The sequence below is a fragment of the Oryx dammah genome, unplaced genomic scaffold (assembly GCF_014754425.2).
Source record: "Oryx dammah isolate SB20612 unplaced genomic scaffold, SCBI_Odam_1.1 HiC_scaffold_29, whole genome shotgun sequence".
Classification (NCBI taxonomy): Eukaryota; Metazoa; Chordata; class Mammalia; order Artiodactyla; family Bovidae; genus Oryx; species Oryx dammah.
This window is the reverse complement of record NW_024070213.1, coordinates 74286478-74307831: the sequence shown is the minus strand read 5'-3', so window position 1 is coordinate 74307831 and position 21354 is coordinate 74286478. Positions and strand designations below refer to the sequence as shown.

General features: G+C 33.1%; 1 protein-coding gene and 1 long non-coding RNA gene across 10 annotated transcripts in view; both read right to left on the bottom strand.

Moving 5' to 3' along the window:
* CNOT2 (CCR4-NOT transcription complex subunit 2) overlaps positions 1 to 21354 on the bottom strand; it is a 129633-nt gene that overhangs the window by 9070 nt on the left and 99209 nt on the right. For all 9 annotated transcript variants that reach the window (XM_040233453.1, XM_040233455.1, XM_040233454.1 and 6 more), the window contains 9 exons: positions 12192 to 12339; positions 11249 to 11431; positions 8954 to 9033; positions 6269 to 6394; positions 4392 to 4516; positions 3291 to 3411; positions 3038 to 3194; positions 1853 to 1914; positions 1714 to 1763 (listed from right to left, as the gene is read on the bottom strand). In XM_040233453.1, coding sequence (XP_040089387.1) covers positions 1714 to 1763; positions 1853 to 1914; positions 3038 to 3194; positions 3291 to 3411; positions 4392 to 4516; positions 6269 to 6394; positions 8954 to 9033; positions 11249 to 11431; positions 12192 to 12339 — 1052 coding nt within the window. The remainder of the gene's footprint in view (positions 1 to 1713; positions 1764 to 1852; positions 1915 to 3037; positions 3195 to 3290; positions 3412 to 4391; positions 4517 to 6268; positions 6395 to 8953; positions 9034 to 11248; positions 11432 to 12191; positions 12340 to 21354) is intronic.
* On the bottom strand, positions 14503 to 20737 carry LOC120857745. The gene is made up of 2 exons (XR_005719730.1): positions 17255 to 20737; positions 14503 to 17218 (listed from the first exon to the last, which is right to left on the bottom strand). It is a non-coding gene; the product is annotated as an uncharacterized LOC120857745 (long non-coding RNA).

The following is a 21354-nucleotide window of genomic DNA, read 5'->3' as shown; positions in this document are numbered from 1 at the left end:
TAAAAATGTAAAGATAAAATAGAAACTCTTCTCTGCACCAGATAACTGCCATTACATGATTACAGAGGTAAGTTATATAATTTTAAAGGGGAGTTTCATCATTTGAATAACTAAATTCAATGAACAATTATTTCTGATATATCTATTTTATGTATTAACAGGAGGAAAAAGCTAAATAAAACTGAGCAAGCTCTAATGCTGTCTTACTTGAGGGTCTATTAATTATCAATGTGGCAATAATAGTGGAACACTGTGTTCAGAAAAAAAGGACTTACATTCAAGTCCTAGTTTCATTACTTACTAATATGACCATATCCAAGTTCTGTAATGTCTCTGACCTTTCAATTATAAAACGTGGTCAACGACACCAACAAGAATTACTAAAAATGTAACTGAAATTAAGTGATAATGTGAATGCACTTTGTAGAGTGCCTGATACATACAAACCTTAAATATTAACTGAATTTACAACTGAGAGTGATTAACAAAATGGATATGTACTTTTAGCAAAACACAGATAAGTATAAAAATCATAACGGGATACGTTCTTTATTTTGTTTAAATGGATGACTAAAAGATGGCTACTCTATATGTCAATCCACAGAGGAGAAACAACTGCCTAACAAACTATCAAACACAAGTTCAATAGTCTCAAATTTTCACATTAAAAATAAATATTTTTTATCTCTTTATCTACACTTGTATTTAAATGTTTATTTATTGTTACACATTCTTTGAATGTCATTCTTCTCTCCTTTCATATTATCCCCATTCAAGCAACAGTCTTCAATGTGACAAAGTATCCTAAGGCATTATTTCTTAAATTGTTACAAGAAAAGGTTCTGGAATGCTCAGGTAATTGGAGCAATATGAGTGCTACTGTGGAAGTGGCAGCAAATCACATAATCCATAAACAGAAAAAACTAGCTCTATCTCATACTTCTTGTCTTCCATCCACTCAAGTATTAAAAGACATATTGATAAATACATATTTCTCTTTACTTGCCTATCTGCAACATCAACATCCATTTGACTATACAAACTGCGTGGTACAGATGCAGGACCCCATTTATATATATTTATATTACACATATTTACACACATAACACAAATATATAATTTTTAACAAACTTTCACATGACCAAAATCTAGTCCCCTAAAGCAAAAGTGTTTTCTTTCATAGAAAGAATAACAATAAAAAGATTAAAGCTGTAAACTCTTAATAGTTATCTATAACTAGAAATTTAGGTAATTAAAAATAGAAAATGAGCAAAAAGTCAAAGATAATAGCTTTAAAATGTATTTTTTTCATTAAAAACATTGTACCTGTAGTATTCATAAAGAAAAATCTTTCTTACTGATACATATATAAAATGAAAATATCAGGACGAAATTTTCAAATTTTCCATGTTACTCTGTTCCCATCAACTGTGGTTATGGTTACACTCTGTTATTAACAACTATAAAAAAGATTTTACTGGTCCTAACATTGTTTTTAAAATATTTAAAAAATATAACCCAGACCTCATCAAAACACAAGATTATAAACAAAAACAGAAATTAAATTGTTACATATAACAAAACGGATATACAAAAACATACCCCTGAGACCACTGCTAATTATTTCAAAAAACTATGCTGTCAGAATTGAAAAACAGCACCTAAAAACAGATAAATTCATGCTGACTGAGTAGAATAATAAACTACACTCACCTTATCCCTAATGTGAATGTTCGTTAAGTACTCAGATGGAACATGGAAGTCTGGATAATAAAATGAAAAAAGCCTTATTAACTGATTCTCAGTTACAAATACATTTTTTAAAAGTCTAAACAAAAACAGATTATCCTACCTATGTCTTGAGGTCGACAAGGTGAAGATGCCCAGGGTGATGCAAATTTGGGGTAGAGATTTCTGAATAAGGGAAAAAAAATCATTCTGAAGTCCAAAGTAGAAAAACAGATTTCTAATTTTATTTTAGGAAATCAGGAAAAACAATGACTTAATACATTAAGACGTGCAACCTCAAACTTTCAATTTCTTTCCTTGGTTTGACTATAACTTACACAGCAGGAAAATAAAACAAGGTTGAAGAATATACTTCCATGTGTGCACATTTGTTTATGTTACTACTTCGACTCAGAATGCTTTAAACTCATTAATACTATGTCTTCAAGTAAAATTACTTTCTCATTTTTATAGCCAGAAAAAAAGTAATTATGACAAACCAAAGTTCAAATTCAGCAAACATTTACAAAGTATCTATTATTATATACCTGGCACTAGATGCTTATACATTATTAGCAAGCATAACAAAGATCATCAACAACATGAAACTTACTTTCTGTTTGAGGATGGTGGATTGGGAGGGAGACAGACAAAAACAACTGAGAAATGAAAAACATCAAGTGGCATGGCAGCACAGACAATCTTACAAACTGAGGTTACCAAAAATGACAAAGTCAAAGGGATGACTAGAGGTGAGCAGCTGAGGTATCATGAAGGGTAAAATTTCTGGAGGAGAGAAATTAAAAAAGCTGGGATTTCAGGATTTAGGAAAGACTGCTGCTGCTGCTGCTAAGTTGCTTCAGTCGTGTCCGACTCTGTGCGACCCCACAGACGGCAGCCCACCAGGCTCCCCCGTCCCTGGGATTCTCCAGGCAAGAACACTGGAGTGGGTTGCCATTTCCTTCTCCAATGCATGAAAGTGAATGAAAAGTGAAAGTGAAGTCGCTCAGTCGTGTCCGACTCTTATGTAGCCTACCAGGCTCCTCTGTCCATGGGATTTTCCAGGCAAGAGTACTGGAGTGGGGTGCCATTGCCTTCTACTATATATGTGTATAGAGAAACTGCCAAATTATAAGAGGAATATTACTATAAAGTGAGAGTGATCCAGCAACTAACATAAGAGGGGATGACCCAGAGTCAGCAGATACCAGCAACTATGAGTGGTAGAAGATGATACAATTCGAACACATACATTAAAAACTGTAGGGAGGTATTATACACAAATATAGAAGAAAGGAAAAAAACTTACTCGGGAGAGTTCAGATTGAGGCCTAATGTTGTTAAGTCACTTCCTAATGCAAGATGTACCATTCCTGGGTCTGTCTCTGCTGCCCTGATAAATGTTAACAGGCCAATCATTCCAAATTGGTCCGTCACCATCCCTTGGGGAATGTTAGTAACCCGACCTGGATAAGAAAAACATAGTCGTTTCTATCTTTTAGGAAAAAGGAAATAAATAAATAAATTTTATAATATCTTTGATATACTCTATAGAGTCTCACCATCAGGTAACACCTGGATCCCTTTTTTCTGCTGGTTATTATTTTGTGTTGTTGAACTTTTATCTCCAGGGAATTTGGGTCCATCTGTATTTGAAGTTGTCTTGCCAGATGTATTCAAATTCTAACATGAAAAAAAAAAAATTAAATGTGACGTTAACATCTGTTAAGTGTAAAAATTTCAAGTTCATATAGTAATACTTTTTTACTCATTTTTATTATATTTAAGTTGACAGTAAATTACTGCCTGTTTTTCAAGTTCTACATGAAATTTTTTGTCTCCACAATTGTTCTATGGTATACAAATAAACCCTGTATTATACACCTTTGAGTATTTAAAGGACAAGAAATATATGGAAAATATTCTTATTTATCTCAGATCTTCAGTCACAGACCAAAAAATCCATCTCTCTATCTTAGAACTGTTTGTTACAGGATACACTTGAAGTTATATTTCTCAATACCTTTATTTAGAAGACAAACTAAACACAGTATATTACCTAAAATAGCACCAAAAAACTTCCAAGGTAAATCAGAATATATGAATCTTTAAAATTCATATCTATTTTAATTCTTACCCAGTAATCTTCTCTATCAATTATTTTAACAATATACACCTTCCATCACACACAAACAAAAAAGCACTATTTTCATCGAAATGTGGAAGAAATAAACACAATCGTTAAGTCAGAAACAGGAAGCTGAGTTGGTTGAATCAACACAGGAATAAAAATGTGTATAAAGATTCTTCAAGGAGAAAACTTACTCAAGAAAAACACAGCTCCTTAGAAGGCTATAATATCAAACTTCATGGGATCCAGCTGACAGGGACTATAATAAAAGTCTACATTAACTCTGAGAAGTTCAACAGAAATTTGCAAACCTATATGAAATAGGAGAAAAATAGGCTATCTTCTAAGTTACAAAGGTTTTCCACAGTTTTCAGAAGTTATATTACTACAGATATTCAAATTAAATAATTTTCTAATAGTATTTAATATGTCCTTAATATAGACTATAAAACTATTAATATAAGAGAAATTGAAGGGAAAAAACTATGTAACTCACATAGATAATTCTCAGATTACTCCTATTATTACTTACAGATTTACTGTCATCGTTACTTGATGTTGGATCTTTATAACTGGAACCAGGTAATGCTGGAAAATCTTCATTGTGTATTGAGAAGTCCTGGGATTGCTCATTTGCTGGTTTTGTTACCATTCCAACTATATAATGAAAATAATCCAGAGAACTGCAATTGATATTTATGAAATTTTGCTACAAATTATAAAAAGCTAACTTTCCTCATGATAATATACCAAAAGGAATTGTTTTTTATTATGCTATGAAAATACACTTCAAAAAATTAGTATTCTGGATAACAATGAATAAATTCTTATATAATTGATTAATAACTAAAATATACAAAATAATACAAGGGAAATAAATGTTAATCCCATAATTCTAATCTAATGTCACACACAGATGCTGAAAATACATAATCTGATATTGGTAACAATTATTAAAACTTTTTGTTTAAAAGCTTGCTTTAAATATTTGACTAGTTACTATAAATATCAGTTAATTGTCAAATAGCAAATGAACAGAATAAATTTTAAAGAAAATGTCAGTATTCTACTTGAAAGTGACTTACAGAGTGAGCAAATTGCAATCAATTATAAAACAACTCCATATTATTTCAGATTTTCTTGGACTCCATGTAATAGATGTAAAACATGCAAGAACTGGGAAGTAATCCTCCCACTATACTTGGCATTAGTCAGGCCCTTATTGGAGAACAATATCCAGTTTGGGGCTCCACAATTCAAGAACGATATGGAGAAACTAGAGATGGTCCAAGGAGAGCAACGGGAATGATTAAAGGGATGAAAAAATGGACCTATGAGGAAAGGTTAAAAACATTAGAGTCTGAACTGAGAATCAAGTAGCTAGGTACTCAACTTCCAGGGCAGATCATTTTTGCTTTTTTGGTGGGGAGGAAGGCTAATTAGGAAACATTTGAAAGTGAATAATAAAGTTTTCCCTTCTTCACATATTATTATTTGTATTCATATTCTGAAAGTAACATAAACCCATGTTGGTTGAAAATGGGAAAAACAGGTATCTTAGAACTGATGAAATGATCCCTTTAAGTTTTTGCTATTAGTCTTTATCACATTCTACCAAAAGGAAACAATTATGTGCAAAGGATACAAAAAAATATTGCTGTTACATAATTTCCATGTCTAACCAAATCTCTCATTTATTAAAGATAGTGAAAAAGGGTATTAGTGGTGACCAAGAGTCTACATAAACTATATATACATGACCCATAAGTAGTTCTCAACAGGAGGCAGTTTTTTGTTCCCATGAGACATGTGTCAACATCTGTGGTTGTCACAATGGCCGGGGGCGGGGACGGGGGTCATGCACAAAGGGTGGGAGTAGGGGTGGGGGTGCTACTGGGCATTGAGTAGGCAAAGGGCAGGAATGCTTTGATAAACATTCTGCAATGCACAGGACAGTCTCTCATTTACAAGAAACTATCTATTCATACGTCAGTAGTGTGGAGGTTGAGAAACTGGCTTAGAAAAAATCATCAGTGTATGGTTAGTCATTATTAATTACTAGGAATGTGAGAATGTATTCTTTAAAAAAAAAGTGTGATGAACTAAACAAAGGCAAACCATAGATTATTAAGGTGTACTAAGGCAGAAATGCCAGAAGAAAATAACTTCTGAATACCAATGAAGACTTCCTTTTGGGGTTTCTATACAAATTAAGTTTTCCCATTTAACTCTGCTATCATGGTATTCTGGGAAGAAAAAGCACTTTGCATTTATTGACTCTGACAAAACTACATTGCTCTGATTAGAAAATACATAAATACATGTGTGTACACACACATGCATGCAAATATGCACGTGTGTGTGTGCAACAGAAAATTTTCACTAGCCATCCATAAAAAGCTTAATTACCATAAGGAGCTCTTCCAGCCAAGGGGTTTATTAATGGAGTTGGGTTACCACTTCCTTCCCTTCTGTTTCGGTCTGCTAATGCTGGAAAATCTGAAAGGTCCAATCCTGTCACATTTTCACTTCCATCTAAATAAGAAGAAACAAACTAGTTACTGCTCTACAAATATTTAAAGAGATTATTACTAACTATAATAAAATTTGAAATGGCAGTGTCTTCTTCCTAAACAATGTACAGCACTGTACTTGGTATATGTAAATGTACAATAAATATTTGTGGATTGACTTCATGTGAAAGAATTTATGAACAACTCAGCAAAGCAGTATGTACCTACTACACAGTAACAATCCCAAATCCTAGAGACTTAAGACAGATAATAAGGAGTAAGGTGGTACATTATTTCCCCTGTGAAAGATGGTACTCAAGTTATGGGTTGCTGATTAGTAAGAGGGGAGACTGTTGTGATAAAATTGTTCTTTTCACTATATTCAAAAACAGAGGTTGTATCTGGAATGCTTGGAGCTTCATTTATAACACTGGTGTGATAATGACAGTGCCTCCTGCAAATGGTCTGAATCATATCTGAGGCACAAGCAATGGGAACATCCCTAAGGATATTTTTGGTCTATTTGTCCTATTCCATATACAAATGTGTATACATGCGAGTATGTGAGTGTGTGTGTTTGCAGTTGAGAGTATAAGTAGGGTGGAGAACATAAGATACATGTAGAGCTCCCATGTCTGGTGAGTGAATTGTATGAGAATATGACACAAAGCCCAGAAGTTTATATTACCTATTACACAGTAGGCGCTCAATAAATTAAATAAATAAAATATCTGTTCATTGTGAATTTTAAAATATCAGTTTCTTTCCTTTTAAAAACTAAAATTTAATCCAACATTTCTACTTTGCCTATTTTAATCATTACTTTGATCTCTTCTCAATGTATTAATTATTCTAATATTCTAACAATCTTATATTCTTAATTTTTGAAGAATTTATTTTCTATCTTACTGTTAGTATGCACTATAGTTTTTCTTTGATTTGTCTCATCTTTCAATTATTATGCCCCCTCTTTCAGTTTACTTTAATTTTTCTCTAATTTTCATAACTAGCAGGATCTCATAAAGAAACAGCTCAAGATTACTCTGTTCATAGAAAACAGTTACATTCCAAGTCAGGTGACAATTTAAAATTACGAAGGGTAAAGGATAAAATAATTCAAACCCATTGCTTTTAAAGAAACTGCAGCTTATGAATTCTGAATTCTAAACAGGCATTATATAAAAAGGCAACAATACATATCAATAGCTTATATAGTACTTTAAAAAGTAATCTCTCTTGAATTACTTGGTCATGAACTCTATAAACTTACAGTAAGCATTAACTTTTAATACACTTCTTCAGGTCCTCTAAGATGGAGTTTTAAATTGGCATATATTATTTAAAAATAAATAAAAATAGTATTAACTCACAAATTTTTATTTTTAGGGTAAGACTTGGAAACAACTTTCCTAGTGTAAAATATACTTAGTTAAAAATGACTTCAAAAAATAATTGTAAAATTTACGGAAGTGTATAAACCATATTTCAGAAAATAAGATGGCACTGTGAGACACACTGTCACTTTACGGTTCATTTATGAGGGAAAAAAAACCTCACTAATTAAATTATGATATGCATCCTAATTTCAGAGATATTTAAATATGAAAAAAACGTGCTTTTGTGAAACAATGGAATATGGTACTTCATATCAGAACATAAAACTTTAAATGCAAAAAACTGAAATTCTGAAGTGTCACTTGGTCAATCCAGGCTGCTACTAAACATACAATAATGTTGAAAAATTAAAAGCCGATAGCCAGAACTATCATTTCAATTGCTAATCTCATGCTTCCACAAACACCCCGTTTCACTGATCATTCTTTCACCTTCCACTTCCTTTACTGTATTTCTCTCTCAACAATCATACTCATTTTTGCTCCTATGACTATAACAACATCCTTCATTTGCTTTCTCAGGAAAGGGTCTGGAGGCAAGTGTGGAAGAAGATAAAACCTGAAGCAGAATAGTAACAAAGCCTCCTGTTCTCTTCTGTCTAAAGCCAGCTGATAAGAGAAACCAACAGACTGCAAAAATTCGTTACTGTCAAAATCAGAATTGGCTTTCTATGTACTTAAATTTTGAATTTTACACATAAAACCAGATTAAAAATTTATGAGTTAAATGCAAAAATTAGTATTATTAAAACTATTAAGAAAAAATTGTAAGTGCTCCATATAGTTTTAAAGGTTTCTTTAACCTGGGTCTCTATAGCCAGAATGCCACAATGCTCAACCTAGTTTAGACTACAGTGAAAGGACTGAGGATAAGAAAAGCTCTTGAAGCAAAAAGATTCTGAGGCACAAATATAGACTAAGTTAACGTTCATGCTTTCTCCAGGTGTTAAGGAAACAAATCTGAGGTTGTAACACTGCTATAAGATGCCAACTGAAAAAACATATTTAACCATCTTTTAACTACTGACTGAATTAAATCCTATTTCCTGTCAAATTCTCCCCTAAATTAAGTTCTATCATTTAAACACAAAAATTCCTTTAATTATTTTAAGACTAGTACGTTGAACTGCTTTATATTTCAAGATCTATCATATTTTTATAGGGTACTAGCTCCAGAATAAGCTTACCTGTTCCATTAAAAATGTTACTTGATAAGGAGTTATTCATTCCAAATGCCTGATTCCTGTTCATTCCAAATCCAGACATACTGGGTACATAGAAAATAATTTTAGATATACAGTAAGAACACTAACTTTCAGATGAAGAAAAACAAGTGTTTACTTTTGATCTCCTCATATAAAACAACATGTCTAAAAACAAATACTAATTTTATTTTTGAGTTGAATATTTTTATTTAAAGGTTCCCTAAAATCCTTCCATGAACAACTGAGAACCAAAACGATCAGTTAAAAAACAAAAAGCGAAGAATTTATATAAGGTTTGAGGTAAACAGATTAAGGGTGTCATTCTGTGTACTTGGCGAGAAGTAATTAAACTCAAAAACAGGTAATTTAGTTTAAGACTATTCTTGAATATCTGTTTTTCTTTCACTACTGGTAAAATGTGCTATTATTACTTTTCATAAAAGATTTTCATTCATATAGTCTGTCTTTTCCCAACTAGAATGGATAGAGTTCATGTCAGACACACCTTTGCATCTCTTTGCCCTTAGCATTTAGGAGGATATAAAAGGTACTCAATAAATGTTTAGTTGACCCGAATTAAATGATGCTTTTCTTTAACTGAATTCAGTGTTCTAAAACACATCATTCTTATCAAGTGTATCTTTTAGTTATTTTTTAAAAAAAATCTCTCCATAGTACCCTTAATTCTAAATTAAGGTACTTGGTAATAAATAGTTATCAAAGCCTCCCTTTTCTACACAAGCCTAAAGATGGGAAAACAAACAAACAAAAAATAAGGCTGAATTTAAAGTGAGGTCAGAATAATTAAACACATCAAAAAGAACTGTTAATGCAAGTTCTACAATGAAAGAATGCATTTTTAACATCAAATAGTCTGATAAAAAGACAGTTGTATTAGTGTTATGAGTAAGGTTAAATTGAAGATGACAGGGTTTTTTTTTTTTGCCTAGATTTGGAAAACTAACTATAGCCAAAGCTAAACAATATTTTCATAAAATAATGCAGCTGGTGAAACAATACTCTAGAGAAGAGCAGAAAAGTCAACAGAAATTTTTGTTTAATAGCATGTTAGAACTGCTGACGACAGAGGTACCCTCAAACATTGAATAAGCAGTAAGAGATGAAAACATTCCATAATAATACATCTTATCAATAGTACTAAGCAGGGCTTTAGAGACCCACACTTCATTGACAATATATAAGAAAATTTACAAGCAAAGTATTTACAACTAGAATGTGAAAAAACATGGGAAAGCAAAAATTTAAATATACATTCAATAACATACTACAAGAATGCAGAAAGATGTGTTAAAGCCCAAGAAGTATTACATGATTTGGAAACTGTCAAGGAGATGAGTCTTGAGAACCCTTTACAGAAATAACTTTGGTAAAAATTAAAAGAGCAGCCAAAATTATAAAAGAAATGCTCATATAAGTCTTAAAGTAAGAGCTGGAGGTTATGGGATGAACATTAAATTAGAAATGTGCTAATAACCTATTTTTATTCAGAACTTACAAGTACTAAATAAGAGAAAGTGAATTAAATGAGTATCATGATAGCACCTACATCCTTTACCCACTATGCTGCCCATTAAAAAAAGATCAAACTAAAATATCACTTTCACAGTAAAGAAAGCCCTGTATTACAGACATAATGCTCATAGAAATTATTTGAACAGCTTTAAAATCCTAACAAAATATGTAACTTTTTAATATTAACTTTTATTTGCATAGCAGTATAACAGTGCAAAAAAAGGAGTGAAAAGCACAAATTCTTCCTTTTGTTTTAAATCCCAGGACATGACACTATTTCAAATACTACAGATGTAGTCTTCAAAAGGTCTTTGGTCAGTAAGTCTCCAAAGAACAAAACAGAAATTCGGTTGAAAAGGAACTTAACCAAAGGATAAATGAAGCAAGGCAATAATAATATTTCCAGTGCTATTCATAAATATGGAGCTTTTACCACACAGGTGACCAGCCTCATTTAATATAGGAAGGACATTTCAGCAAAAATTTTGCTGGTTGGCAACCTAACAACAATCCTTTTCTAACAACAGCAACAAAAAGCAAACTGATTCTCAAAAGAGTTATGTCTTTAAGTTTGGGAGTTTAAATTGTTATGTGTAACAAAAAGAGAAGCTTTGGTCAAAATATATGATGAAACATACTTATGAAACAGAAGCCAAGACTCAAGAACAGAATGTTGAATATGAAAAGGCAAATTTGAAAATACCCAGAAAGAACAATTATACACAGTATCAATAAATATCTTACCTGTTCACAGTAAAAGGCTGTCGAGAAGGCTGCTGCTTTGGCATACATATTATGCTTGGCGAGCTTCTGTTGGGGCTACCTAACCCTGAACTGCTCATGCTATTTGTCCTGCTAGGAATTCCAATGCCCTGACCAACCTGGGAGTGGTTCATCATATTCCTAGGATTCATAGGCAAAATACCCCTGAAAAAGAAGTCCAGTATACTAAATAAGCTCTCTATAATCACTCATTAAAATTCTCTGTAAATAATCAATTGACCTAACCCTAGAATTTCAGATATACGTTCAAATTGCATTGTAAATTTTTATTCATTTAATTCTTTTGTCTGATCATTTGAAAAGAAAAAAAAAGCTTTTTGAGAAGTCAAAGTAAACAAACCAACAAGAAAGGGCAAATTATAGAAGAATATACAGTGATAGCAAAGATGAGAGAACTATTGATGTGACTATCACATAAAATACAAACATATTTCACATATATATTTTGAATTTCATTCCAAATGTATGTCATTCTATCTTAATACTAATATGCATCATTTTTGTGATCTGCTTTATTTTATTCTCACTTTAACAATGGATGTGTGGTGAGGGAGCAATAAACAGAATCATCTGAGGAGTGATTTGAAATTGCACATTCTCCTTTGAGGAATAGAGTTTGCTTTTTTGAAAAAAAAAAAAAAAAAAACTCCCCAGGTGGTGATTGATCCTTGATACCTATCCCAGCTGATAACCAGTATGCTAGTTGCAAGATAAAAGCATCTCACACTATACTTATAAATTTGCAATAAAATTAAATGAGCATAGGGTATCAACTTTCTTTTCCTCAGTGAAAGGCATTGAACCAGAAAATCAAATAAATAGTTACTTTATTAAAAAATTAAAAAGCTTGCTTACTCTACAAAGATACATTTTGAGAAATATTCTGGTCCATCAATATAAATACCTGCTTGGAGATGGAGGCGTGTGAAGTGACATTGTTGGTACCCCTGTTGTTGGCGTGACGTGGCTCGGTAACTGAGTGCCTTGTGATAAGCTGCGATTTAACTGAGGGGTATTGTTGCTCATCCCCCTCATTGGAAGGCCTAGTGCACCTATTAAAAAAATTCAGAAGAAGGAAACTCATTGCCATCAGGAATGAAATTGCTATCCATCTTCTGGAGTTGGTAATTTAAAACATTTTAAAATGACCTAATGTAAAATAATATGCAAATTTTAAATGGAAATATTCAATTCACTCCAAATGGACTCTAATCTGATTTTAACAAAAATGTTTGTCTGAAATTTAATATTATGAATTTTCATATTGCTTCCATTTTTAAATTTTTTCTTCTTTGCTTTCATCTATCTTCTTTTCATATTTCTATTTTACAATATACTATGTCTGCCAATAACAAATTAGATAACTTGTTTCAATAAGAAACATTTTGTACAAATATGCCTTTAAGAAATTTGCAATCTTGTGTTTTTATGTTTTAAATCATAACTGAGTTACACAGACATTTAATCCCCACTTTGCTGAAGTAGCTTAGATTTTTATTTGATCCTTTCTAAATGCATTTAAGAAATAGTTTATTTACTATTTACACATACATATTTCTCAACATTACAATTTTTATAAACACAATATGTCAGCAACTGTTAAAAACTCAACCTGATATAGCTATGAGACAAGAATGCATAATACTTCAAAAGATTTCAAAGTACAGTGACCTTCTATTTTTCTACCATTTATGGGGCCAGATGTGAGGTTAGATGTGTTCAAATATGTGTACTTTAAATACTATTGAGTTTACCACTCAGAAACAAAACATTAAAATAAAAATCAACCAACTGGGATAAATCATTTCCTGCCTCGTGTTAATATAAAATGATATCAATTATTATTTTCTGAATAATTCAGAATAATTATCATAGATATTTAATGTCCTAGATGCTTCCTCCCCTTTTATCTCTCAAAAGTAAGGATGTTCAGCTATCACTTATGTTGTCATCACACCTGCCTATGAATGCCCAGTATGCCTCCTTCCCTCTATCCTCATACTTTTTGATGGCTTCTGTTTCTAGTCTGTTGTGGAATGGCGTATCAGTCAACTACAGTTATTCTGAACTGGAGATTAAATAAAAATGGCAAGATAGAATGAAAGTTAATGAATAAGAGGATTTTAGCACAAAGCATCAGACTCCCTCCCCCTCTTTCTGGTCTAACTTTGGGTTCAAGAATTTCAAAGACCTGAATATTTTGAAACTATGACTTCCAAAAAATTGGAATATATTGTATATGTTCTGAATATTTTCCTTCAAATATCTTTGCAAATTTATCTTCTGGCATAACAGTGTACCACTTTGTAATTTGGGATACCAGTGAATCCCGAAGATTTAGCTGGAAATCTGTCAGCTTCAGTACTCAGCTTGTAGCCTAACTGCATCTTAGCTGAATGAAGCCAACAAATCCAATTTAATATAACTACTACATTCTATATATACTTATATTCCATGAAGACCTGAGCTTGATTCTGTTATTCTTTAAGTCACATACATAAAGGGAACTGAACTAGATTATATGTTGGTTTAGTCATTATATGCATGCCTAGTCACTACAAGTTTTATGACCTTGAGTATACCACTAGCTACAGCCACTTCTCTGAATTTAGGATAAAATAAGGAGGAACAAGAGATTAAAAACCAGCCCACACAAGATTTCTTCAAAAGTCATTAAGTCTTTGCCTTTTCTCAAGCATACTAGCTTTCCTCTAGGCCCTCTAGATGCTTCTCCCATAATGAACCACCAACGTGACACTTTTCACATCACTTACTAAGCAACCATCTATTGAGTGCCTAATGTGTCAAGCACTGTGTGAGCTGTTGGGGATATGGCAGTGAACAAGACAGAAAAAGCTCGCATCCTTTTCCCTAAATATGCTGTTCTAAAGTCAGCTATAGCTGCAAATTTCCCACAGGAATGTGTTTCTCACAGTTACTGACCACAAAGAAAAATACAATTTTAGAACCTGAAGGGACCTTAGAGATCACCTAACCCAATGTTCACATTTTACAGATGAGGAACCTGTGCCTCTGATAAGTTAACTGACTTCGCCAAGGTGACTCAAAGAACCAAGTAGAATTTAGATTTCTTAGCTCCTGGTGTTCTTAACTGGAACCCTATGGGAAACCAATTAAACAGTAAATAAGCACCCTTGTGAGTACTTACTGACTTGTAACACCCTTTATCTGTTCTATTTTTTTCTCTTGCTTTCTTTTTCTGAACATGTTTACTTCTCTTTAAACTTTTTCTAAACCAACATATCTTATCTCTCCCCTCCATCTGCTTTCTCATCTTCTCTATATCTGTCAAGTTTCCTTTTCCTCTAGATTTACTTTCCCTTCCCATTTCATTCTCTCTATACCTTCATCATTATAAATAAGCATTACATGTTCAAAAGAACTGCACCCTTTTGGCTCTTCAGTAAGCTCTTCTAAAGACTCAAGAGATTAGTTTACTTTAACCCTTCATATACTATGCTGTACTATGAAAATATATAACTTGAGAAATATTGTCAAGACTGCAGATTATCTGACCATTTTCAAAATAACTTCTGGAGAAGGAAACAAGAATGGGTAAGATAATTTATTTAATTAATTTTAGATAGGCACACTTGAATTAACCTATAGTGAGGAGAGCAGAGGAAGACAGTATGAAATAAAGAACTCAAAGATTAGCATTTAATTTTATTTTTTCCTTTAACATTTTGATTTCATGAAAACAGCTAATAAATTCAAATGGTCTGAGCTGCATTTTATTGAGCCAGGTGGGTAGGGGAAGAAAATCAAAAGAAAAGAGAGGAATGCATCAATTTCAAACTGGATCAATAACCCCTGAATACATAATAACCGAGTTACTTTAAATTCAACTGAATTCCTTTAAAACACATAGAATTAATACCAGTGACTAGAAACAGAGATTTATTTTTAGGAACAAAACATACAGTCATTAAATTTGAGTTGCTTGAGTCAAACTATTAATATTACAATGGGGTAGGGTCAAGGGAGGGGAAATTTTACTTTTACTAGTAAAATTAGAAACATCACAAAAAAATCATCTCTGTCCATGAATCTCCAGGCAAGAATACTGGAGTGGGTAGCCATTCCCTTCTCCAGGGGATCTTCCCCACCAGGGATCGAACCTGGGTCTCCCACATTGCAGGCAGATTCTTTATGAACTGAGCCACCAGGGAAGCCCAAAATATTATACCAGAAGATGTATAAGCTGAAAGGGGAATAAGATATCCAGCTCATTAAAAAAAAAAAAAACTGACATGAAATAACTACAAGTAGAAATGGTTAAATATGTACACATAAGCTTGTGTACTGGAAGGACAGCAGAATTAAATAAAATGTATCAAGCACCTAAGAACTACGTGAAGCACTATGCTACTTCATCTCCTTATAAAGTATTATAGAGAAGGTATTTATCCCTTTTTTACAGACAAGAAATAAAAGAACGAACTCCTCCCCCACCAAAAAAAATACCAGTTAAAAAGCATTTTAAAAGGTTATAGATCTGAAGCAAATTTTTCTTTAATCTGACAGAGATAATAAAGTATAATACTGTATTAGAAGAAATAAATGAACATATTCTAAGTAGATTTCTATTATTTGGCAGGGTGCTAAACAAAAAATGAATTCTTTATTGATCATTTTTCAGAAATCCAAGATATCACCTAAGAAATGTTTCCATGAACTACTTCCATTGCACAAACTGGTTAACAGCATATTCCTTAAACAGTTATGGCATGATATGTCACACTTTATTCAATATTTTGCTAAAAATTAATAGCATTAATGACATAAGTAATAAGGAAAAAGTAACAGCAACCAAATTCCTGAATACTCATACGTGAATAGAGTCTCCTGAAATCTTTAAAGAGAAGGGAGAAAACTTAATTGATTCAAGAGGTCTTCAAGTATCCCCTTTCCATTCCCAAAGCAACTGGCTTCCTTAACTCACTGTCCTGCCCACACATAAAGAGCAACCATCTTCTTACCTCCTACCTGTCCCCATATCCTCTTACCTCCAACTTGTCCTGCACTAATCTAGTTAATCTTCTCTATATACTATTTCACTATGCCATTTCCTTCATTAAAATCAAAGAATTTAAGAGATAGAAAAGTCTCCAGAGAGTATCCAATTAAATTACAGATGAAGGTCATTCAACTTAATTTATAGATGAACTAACATTAGGCATTAAGTGACTTGCCCAAGATCACAAACAATGAAGAATAAATACACTGATTCAATTTCTTGTCTCTAATTTCAACCAATCACACTTTCTGCTTCCTATAGTAGGTGCTAACCTTTGCATCATATGGAAAACTTTAACATCTGGGTCCCTGCCCAGAAACCATGACTTAGTCTGGGTCCAGCAATTCATAGGCGGTGGGATTTTTTTTAACTCTGTGGGTGTTCTTTTTTTGGGGGGAGGGAGCAGTAAGGGTTGAGAAACACTGTTGTATAGTTAAATCCAATTTCAGTCTGTTTACTCTTTAAAGTGCTCTGTCAAGACCAAAAAATTCTTCTAGTCTTTATTTTTCCCAGCTTTACTGAGATATAACTGACAATACTTTTCCAATCAACTTAATATTTTACTCACCCAATAAAAACTCCAGTTTCTAGACACCACATACTCAACTTACACTCTTCTTCATAATTTCTCTAGCCTTCTTCCCAAAATATATCCCCATATTTTTACTCATATCCTTCTCCCCACCTAGAATTCTTTCCCTCCTATTGTTCTACAGAGATAAAAGACTATTTAAATCAAAAAATCAAAACCCAAACAGCTATGATCAAGGTGTTTACATGCAGTACACGTACAGTGTACTTGGGTGTATATGGAAAGTGTCTCTAACTCAAGACGTGAAAGCAGAATGCATTTGGGATCAGAAAATGTTTGCTAGAGAATATTGTACATTCTGGCTTCCTTAACTCACTGTCCTTCCTTAACTCACTGAATAAAGAAAGAGCCCCTAGTCAGGCATTTGGTAGTGGTGCTAGGAGTTGGGTTGGGGTGAGCAGTGATGTAAAAATGTCACAGCAGTTCAATCTGAGAAAACTGCAAGATGTGTGAAAGTGAGGACAACAGATATATGCCTGGTGGAAGAGTGGGCTTGCTTCTGAGCACTAAAGATATATGAGAGAAGCATGGATGAAGTTAACCTGGCTTTAACATCCTCAACTATGACAAGCTGCTATGTTAGAACCCAGCCACAATTCCCAAACAACATTTGTATGGATCTTCACAGCAGGTGACCCTCTATCTGTGGAATAAACTGTGTCAATCTCCTACAGATACCTTACACTCCTCCTCAACCCAAGTTTGCACAACAGATTAGTGGCACATTTTCACAAAGTAATGCAGGTCTTAAACTTTAGAGATCACCCTTGATCCTTCTCTTCCGTTCATATTCCACATCACCAAATCATATTAGCTGTATGTCCAAAATATCCCGAATCTAACCACCTCTCAACATCTCCATCACTAATCCAAGCCACCCTATTTTCTTGCCTAGACTGCTGCAGTAACTGCCCTTTCTTTTCTTCTTATCACTTGGCCCACTTCCACTCAGTTCATTTTCTACATAGCAAGGTGATCTTTTAAAAAGGAAACTGTATCTTAAATTCCCTCCCACTAAACTTAGAATAAAATCCAAATTCTTTATCAAGCCTTCACAAGACTCTATGATCTGACATCTGCTACCCGTTAACCTTCCACTTTCTTTGTTCATTATTCTGGCCCTCTCATTCATCCTTTAACACATGAGGTTCACTCTTACATTGTCATGAATTAAGAACGTTTGCATTCACTGTTATCTGTACCTGAAAAATCTCTTACCCAGATCTTTCCAAGGACTTCCACTTCTCAATAGTCTGGTTTGCATTCAAGTATTACCTTGTCAGAGATACTCTTTGCCTACTTGAAAACTGTTAATCCCATCCACTCATCCACTAATATGGTAATTTTTATAGTACTTATCACCAGAATATTATTTGTTTACTAAATGTTTGCATACTTATTCTATGTCTTCCTTCATTAAAATGAAAGCTCCATGAAAGCAGGAACTTTGTTATATGCCACACTCTTCAATCCTGGAATAATTCTTCACTCATGGTATAACACAATAAATAAATAACTGCTATCATAATTCCTTAGTCAGTGGACTCTTGGAGTCTGTGGATTTAACATTTATAGTTTCTACTCTGTGTAAATTGCCCTCCAGGTCATGACATTCAGTAAGTAATATGTGGCACCCAGGTTTCAAAGAAACTCATATTCGAAAAGTTAAACTTGTAAAGTATGGCAATCTTGGCTCTACTATTTACTATCTTAGTTAGGCAAGTCCCTTAACCTTTAATAGGGTTACTGAATACCTTAAAATAGGGAAATTAATTTCTGGTTCCCTGTTCATTCCACTCCAGTACACAGCTTCAGGGAGCCCAGAGGTCTTTAAATCTAGACAATGTACCTAAAATATTACACACTAGTAGAGAACATCATGTAACTTTAATACAAGGTTCCATTCACCAGCTTCTACAGTTACCACTTGATGCACAGCAGTCACGGAAACCCTTAGATGAAAAGTTAATTACATATTTGTATACAATTATACTATACTAGAACCCCCACTTAGCCCCAAGTCCAGGGTTTTCTGGGTATCATTATGTACTACACAATCACTTCCACCCAAATCTGGCAAAATGCACCTTTAAGCAGCTCTGTGATCCATTCCAGGAAACACTCCTTCCCTTGTTTAAACTCAGTGAGTCTGAGGTTTGGAGAGGGCACTCTACCTTCTTCACCTTTTCTACCTCTAATCTCTCTAATTACCAAGAACAAAAACAGACAATAGACCTTCATGTTAATGGCTCAAATTCCTACTGAACTTGGCCCATCTGAATAGAGTTAATAGTACTCAATCCACTTGGGAGGCCAAAGAACTTTGTTGTAAGTCCAATGCACAATTAAAATTAGCTGCCATCAGAACAGCATCATCAATCTATTCCTACCTACTTATTCTATCTCCCCATCCTTTATTAAGGTCAGTCCCTCAAGTTTTCTCTTTCTGACTTACTTGTACTACCGAAGCTGTGATCCTAAACGGTAGCTGATGTTCTCTCTGACCAGGTTCAAACTACTTTGGCCCTGCTAGGTCTATCTTAACAGACAGCCCAGGAATTCAGGCTCTGTTTTATTTTACTTTACTAGTTGTATCTTCCAGGCTTGTGCAATAGAAAGAAATAACTACTTCCTGACTTGACACATTTCAGTTCCAGGTAACCTATGGTTCACTTTTTCATAAGCTAATACCTACAATGTCAGTTAAAAGAATAAGCCATGCATTGAAAACGCTGGTTCTTCATTGCTACAGTAATATAGCCAGTTTATTATTTTAAACTCCAACAGGAAATATTTGTCATATATGACTTCTTTTTAAATTAATAAGTACCTTAAAATCTTTCCTAATGAAAATAACTTTCCACATTTATTAATCTTTGTAAAACTATCAGCACAATCATGTACACAAATTAAGAGGTCAATAAACGTTTATCATACCAATGAAATAACTATATTCCAAACCTAGTCCAGGCTCTTATTTAGCTCAATTACAATTTCACATTTGCTGGTTAAAAAAATTAGGTCACATTTTCAAAGTCCATACAGCTGATAACGCTGTAAAATAACTGACGCTCTTCCTTCATTAAATAACCTTGGCTTCTCAAATTTAACTTTTTCCTTTCCATTATCTACTTTCTGCTGTGATAAACTGTGGGCTTTAAAAGGAAAACAACTTAAGTTCTTTGTAGTGATTCTATAGAAATAAAGGGAAGCTTTAAAATAACTAGATATTTCCAATGTAAGGGTTACCAGAAAAGTGAAAGTAGTAGATTTCAAACAAAAACAGTCCAAACAAAACAAAACAGCTAGCTAATAATATTCCCTTAATAATGAGAATGAATATTTGCTGATAAATAAGCAACATCTTTTTTGTGTAATAAAAGGCTTTAAAAATGTTTTCTACTTAACTAGAGGAAAACTGTTAATACCAGTAAGTGATTTAATAATTTTCCTTACTAATTCTGTATCAACAAAAATAGGGCTATGAAACAAAAGATGGAGAGAAAAAAAATAAGATGGAAATTATAATGTATTTTTCTAACAAAATACATCATTTCCCCCTGCTGAATTTCAATATAAAATTGAAGGGTAAAGTGGTATGACAAACTACTCTGATATCTATCAAAATTTGCCTTTTATTGGGAAAGAGTTCAAAATGAAATATCTGAGTTTTATTTGAAGTTGGTTAAATTACTTGGTCATCATATTATCTGCTTCAGTTACTCTATTTTCTGTAATTTTTCATAGGAATTTATACCCCTTTTAACAGTTCCCTCCCACTAAAGAGATGAGAAATCAGTAGTCTCTGACATTAAGAGAGATGATAATACCTTATTAATAGATAAGTTTGGAAAATTAATTTGAAAAATTGGTGACAATTTTTAATTTAGTTTTATAAAAATTTTATGTCATAATAATAGTTAACATTTATTGAGCGCTTACTATGCGCTAGGCACTGTGCTAAGCGCTATAAAAATTATTACAACACAAAATAAGAAATAAAATCTTGTATATGGAAAAAGCATTGAACTATGAGTCAAAAACAGAGATTATATATACCCAGAGTGAGCTACAGTAAAGAAGTATTTGCTAAACAAAGAGAGCATTTCACAAACTGCTAGGTATGGGCTTACATTAATAATAAGGCCAAAAAACATAAGCAAAACAACCCACTTAACTGGCCAATCAAAAATCCTTTAACTTCCTCTAATTGAAAACACAGAGGATGTCTACTTTTAATTTGTTTAGCAAATCTTCTCCAAAACTACTGCAAAGGAACATACAGATATGAAAGAGGCAGAAGTAAATTTTAATCTACCCTATATCCAAATAATTTTGAGTTAGAAAGGTCTGAAATAATGAGGTTTTGCTAACTAAGTAAAATAAGGAAAACTGAAAATTAAATATCCTTCCTTTTAAATCCTAGAATAAACC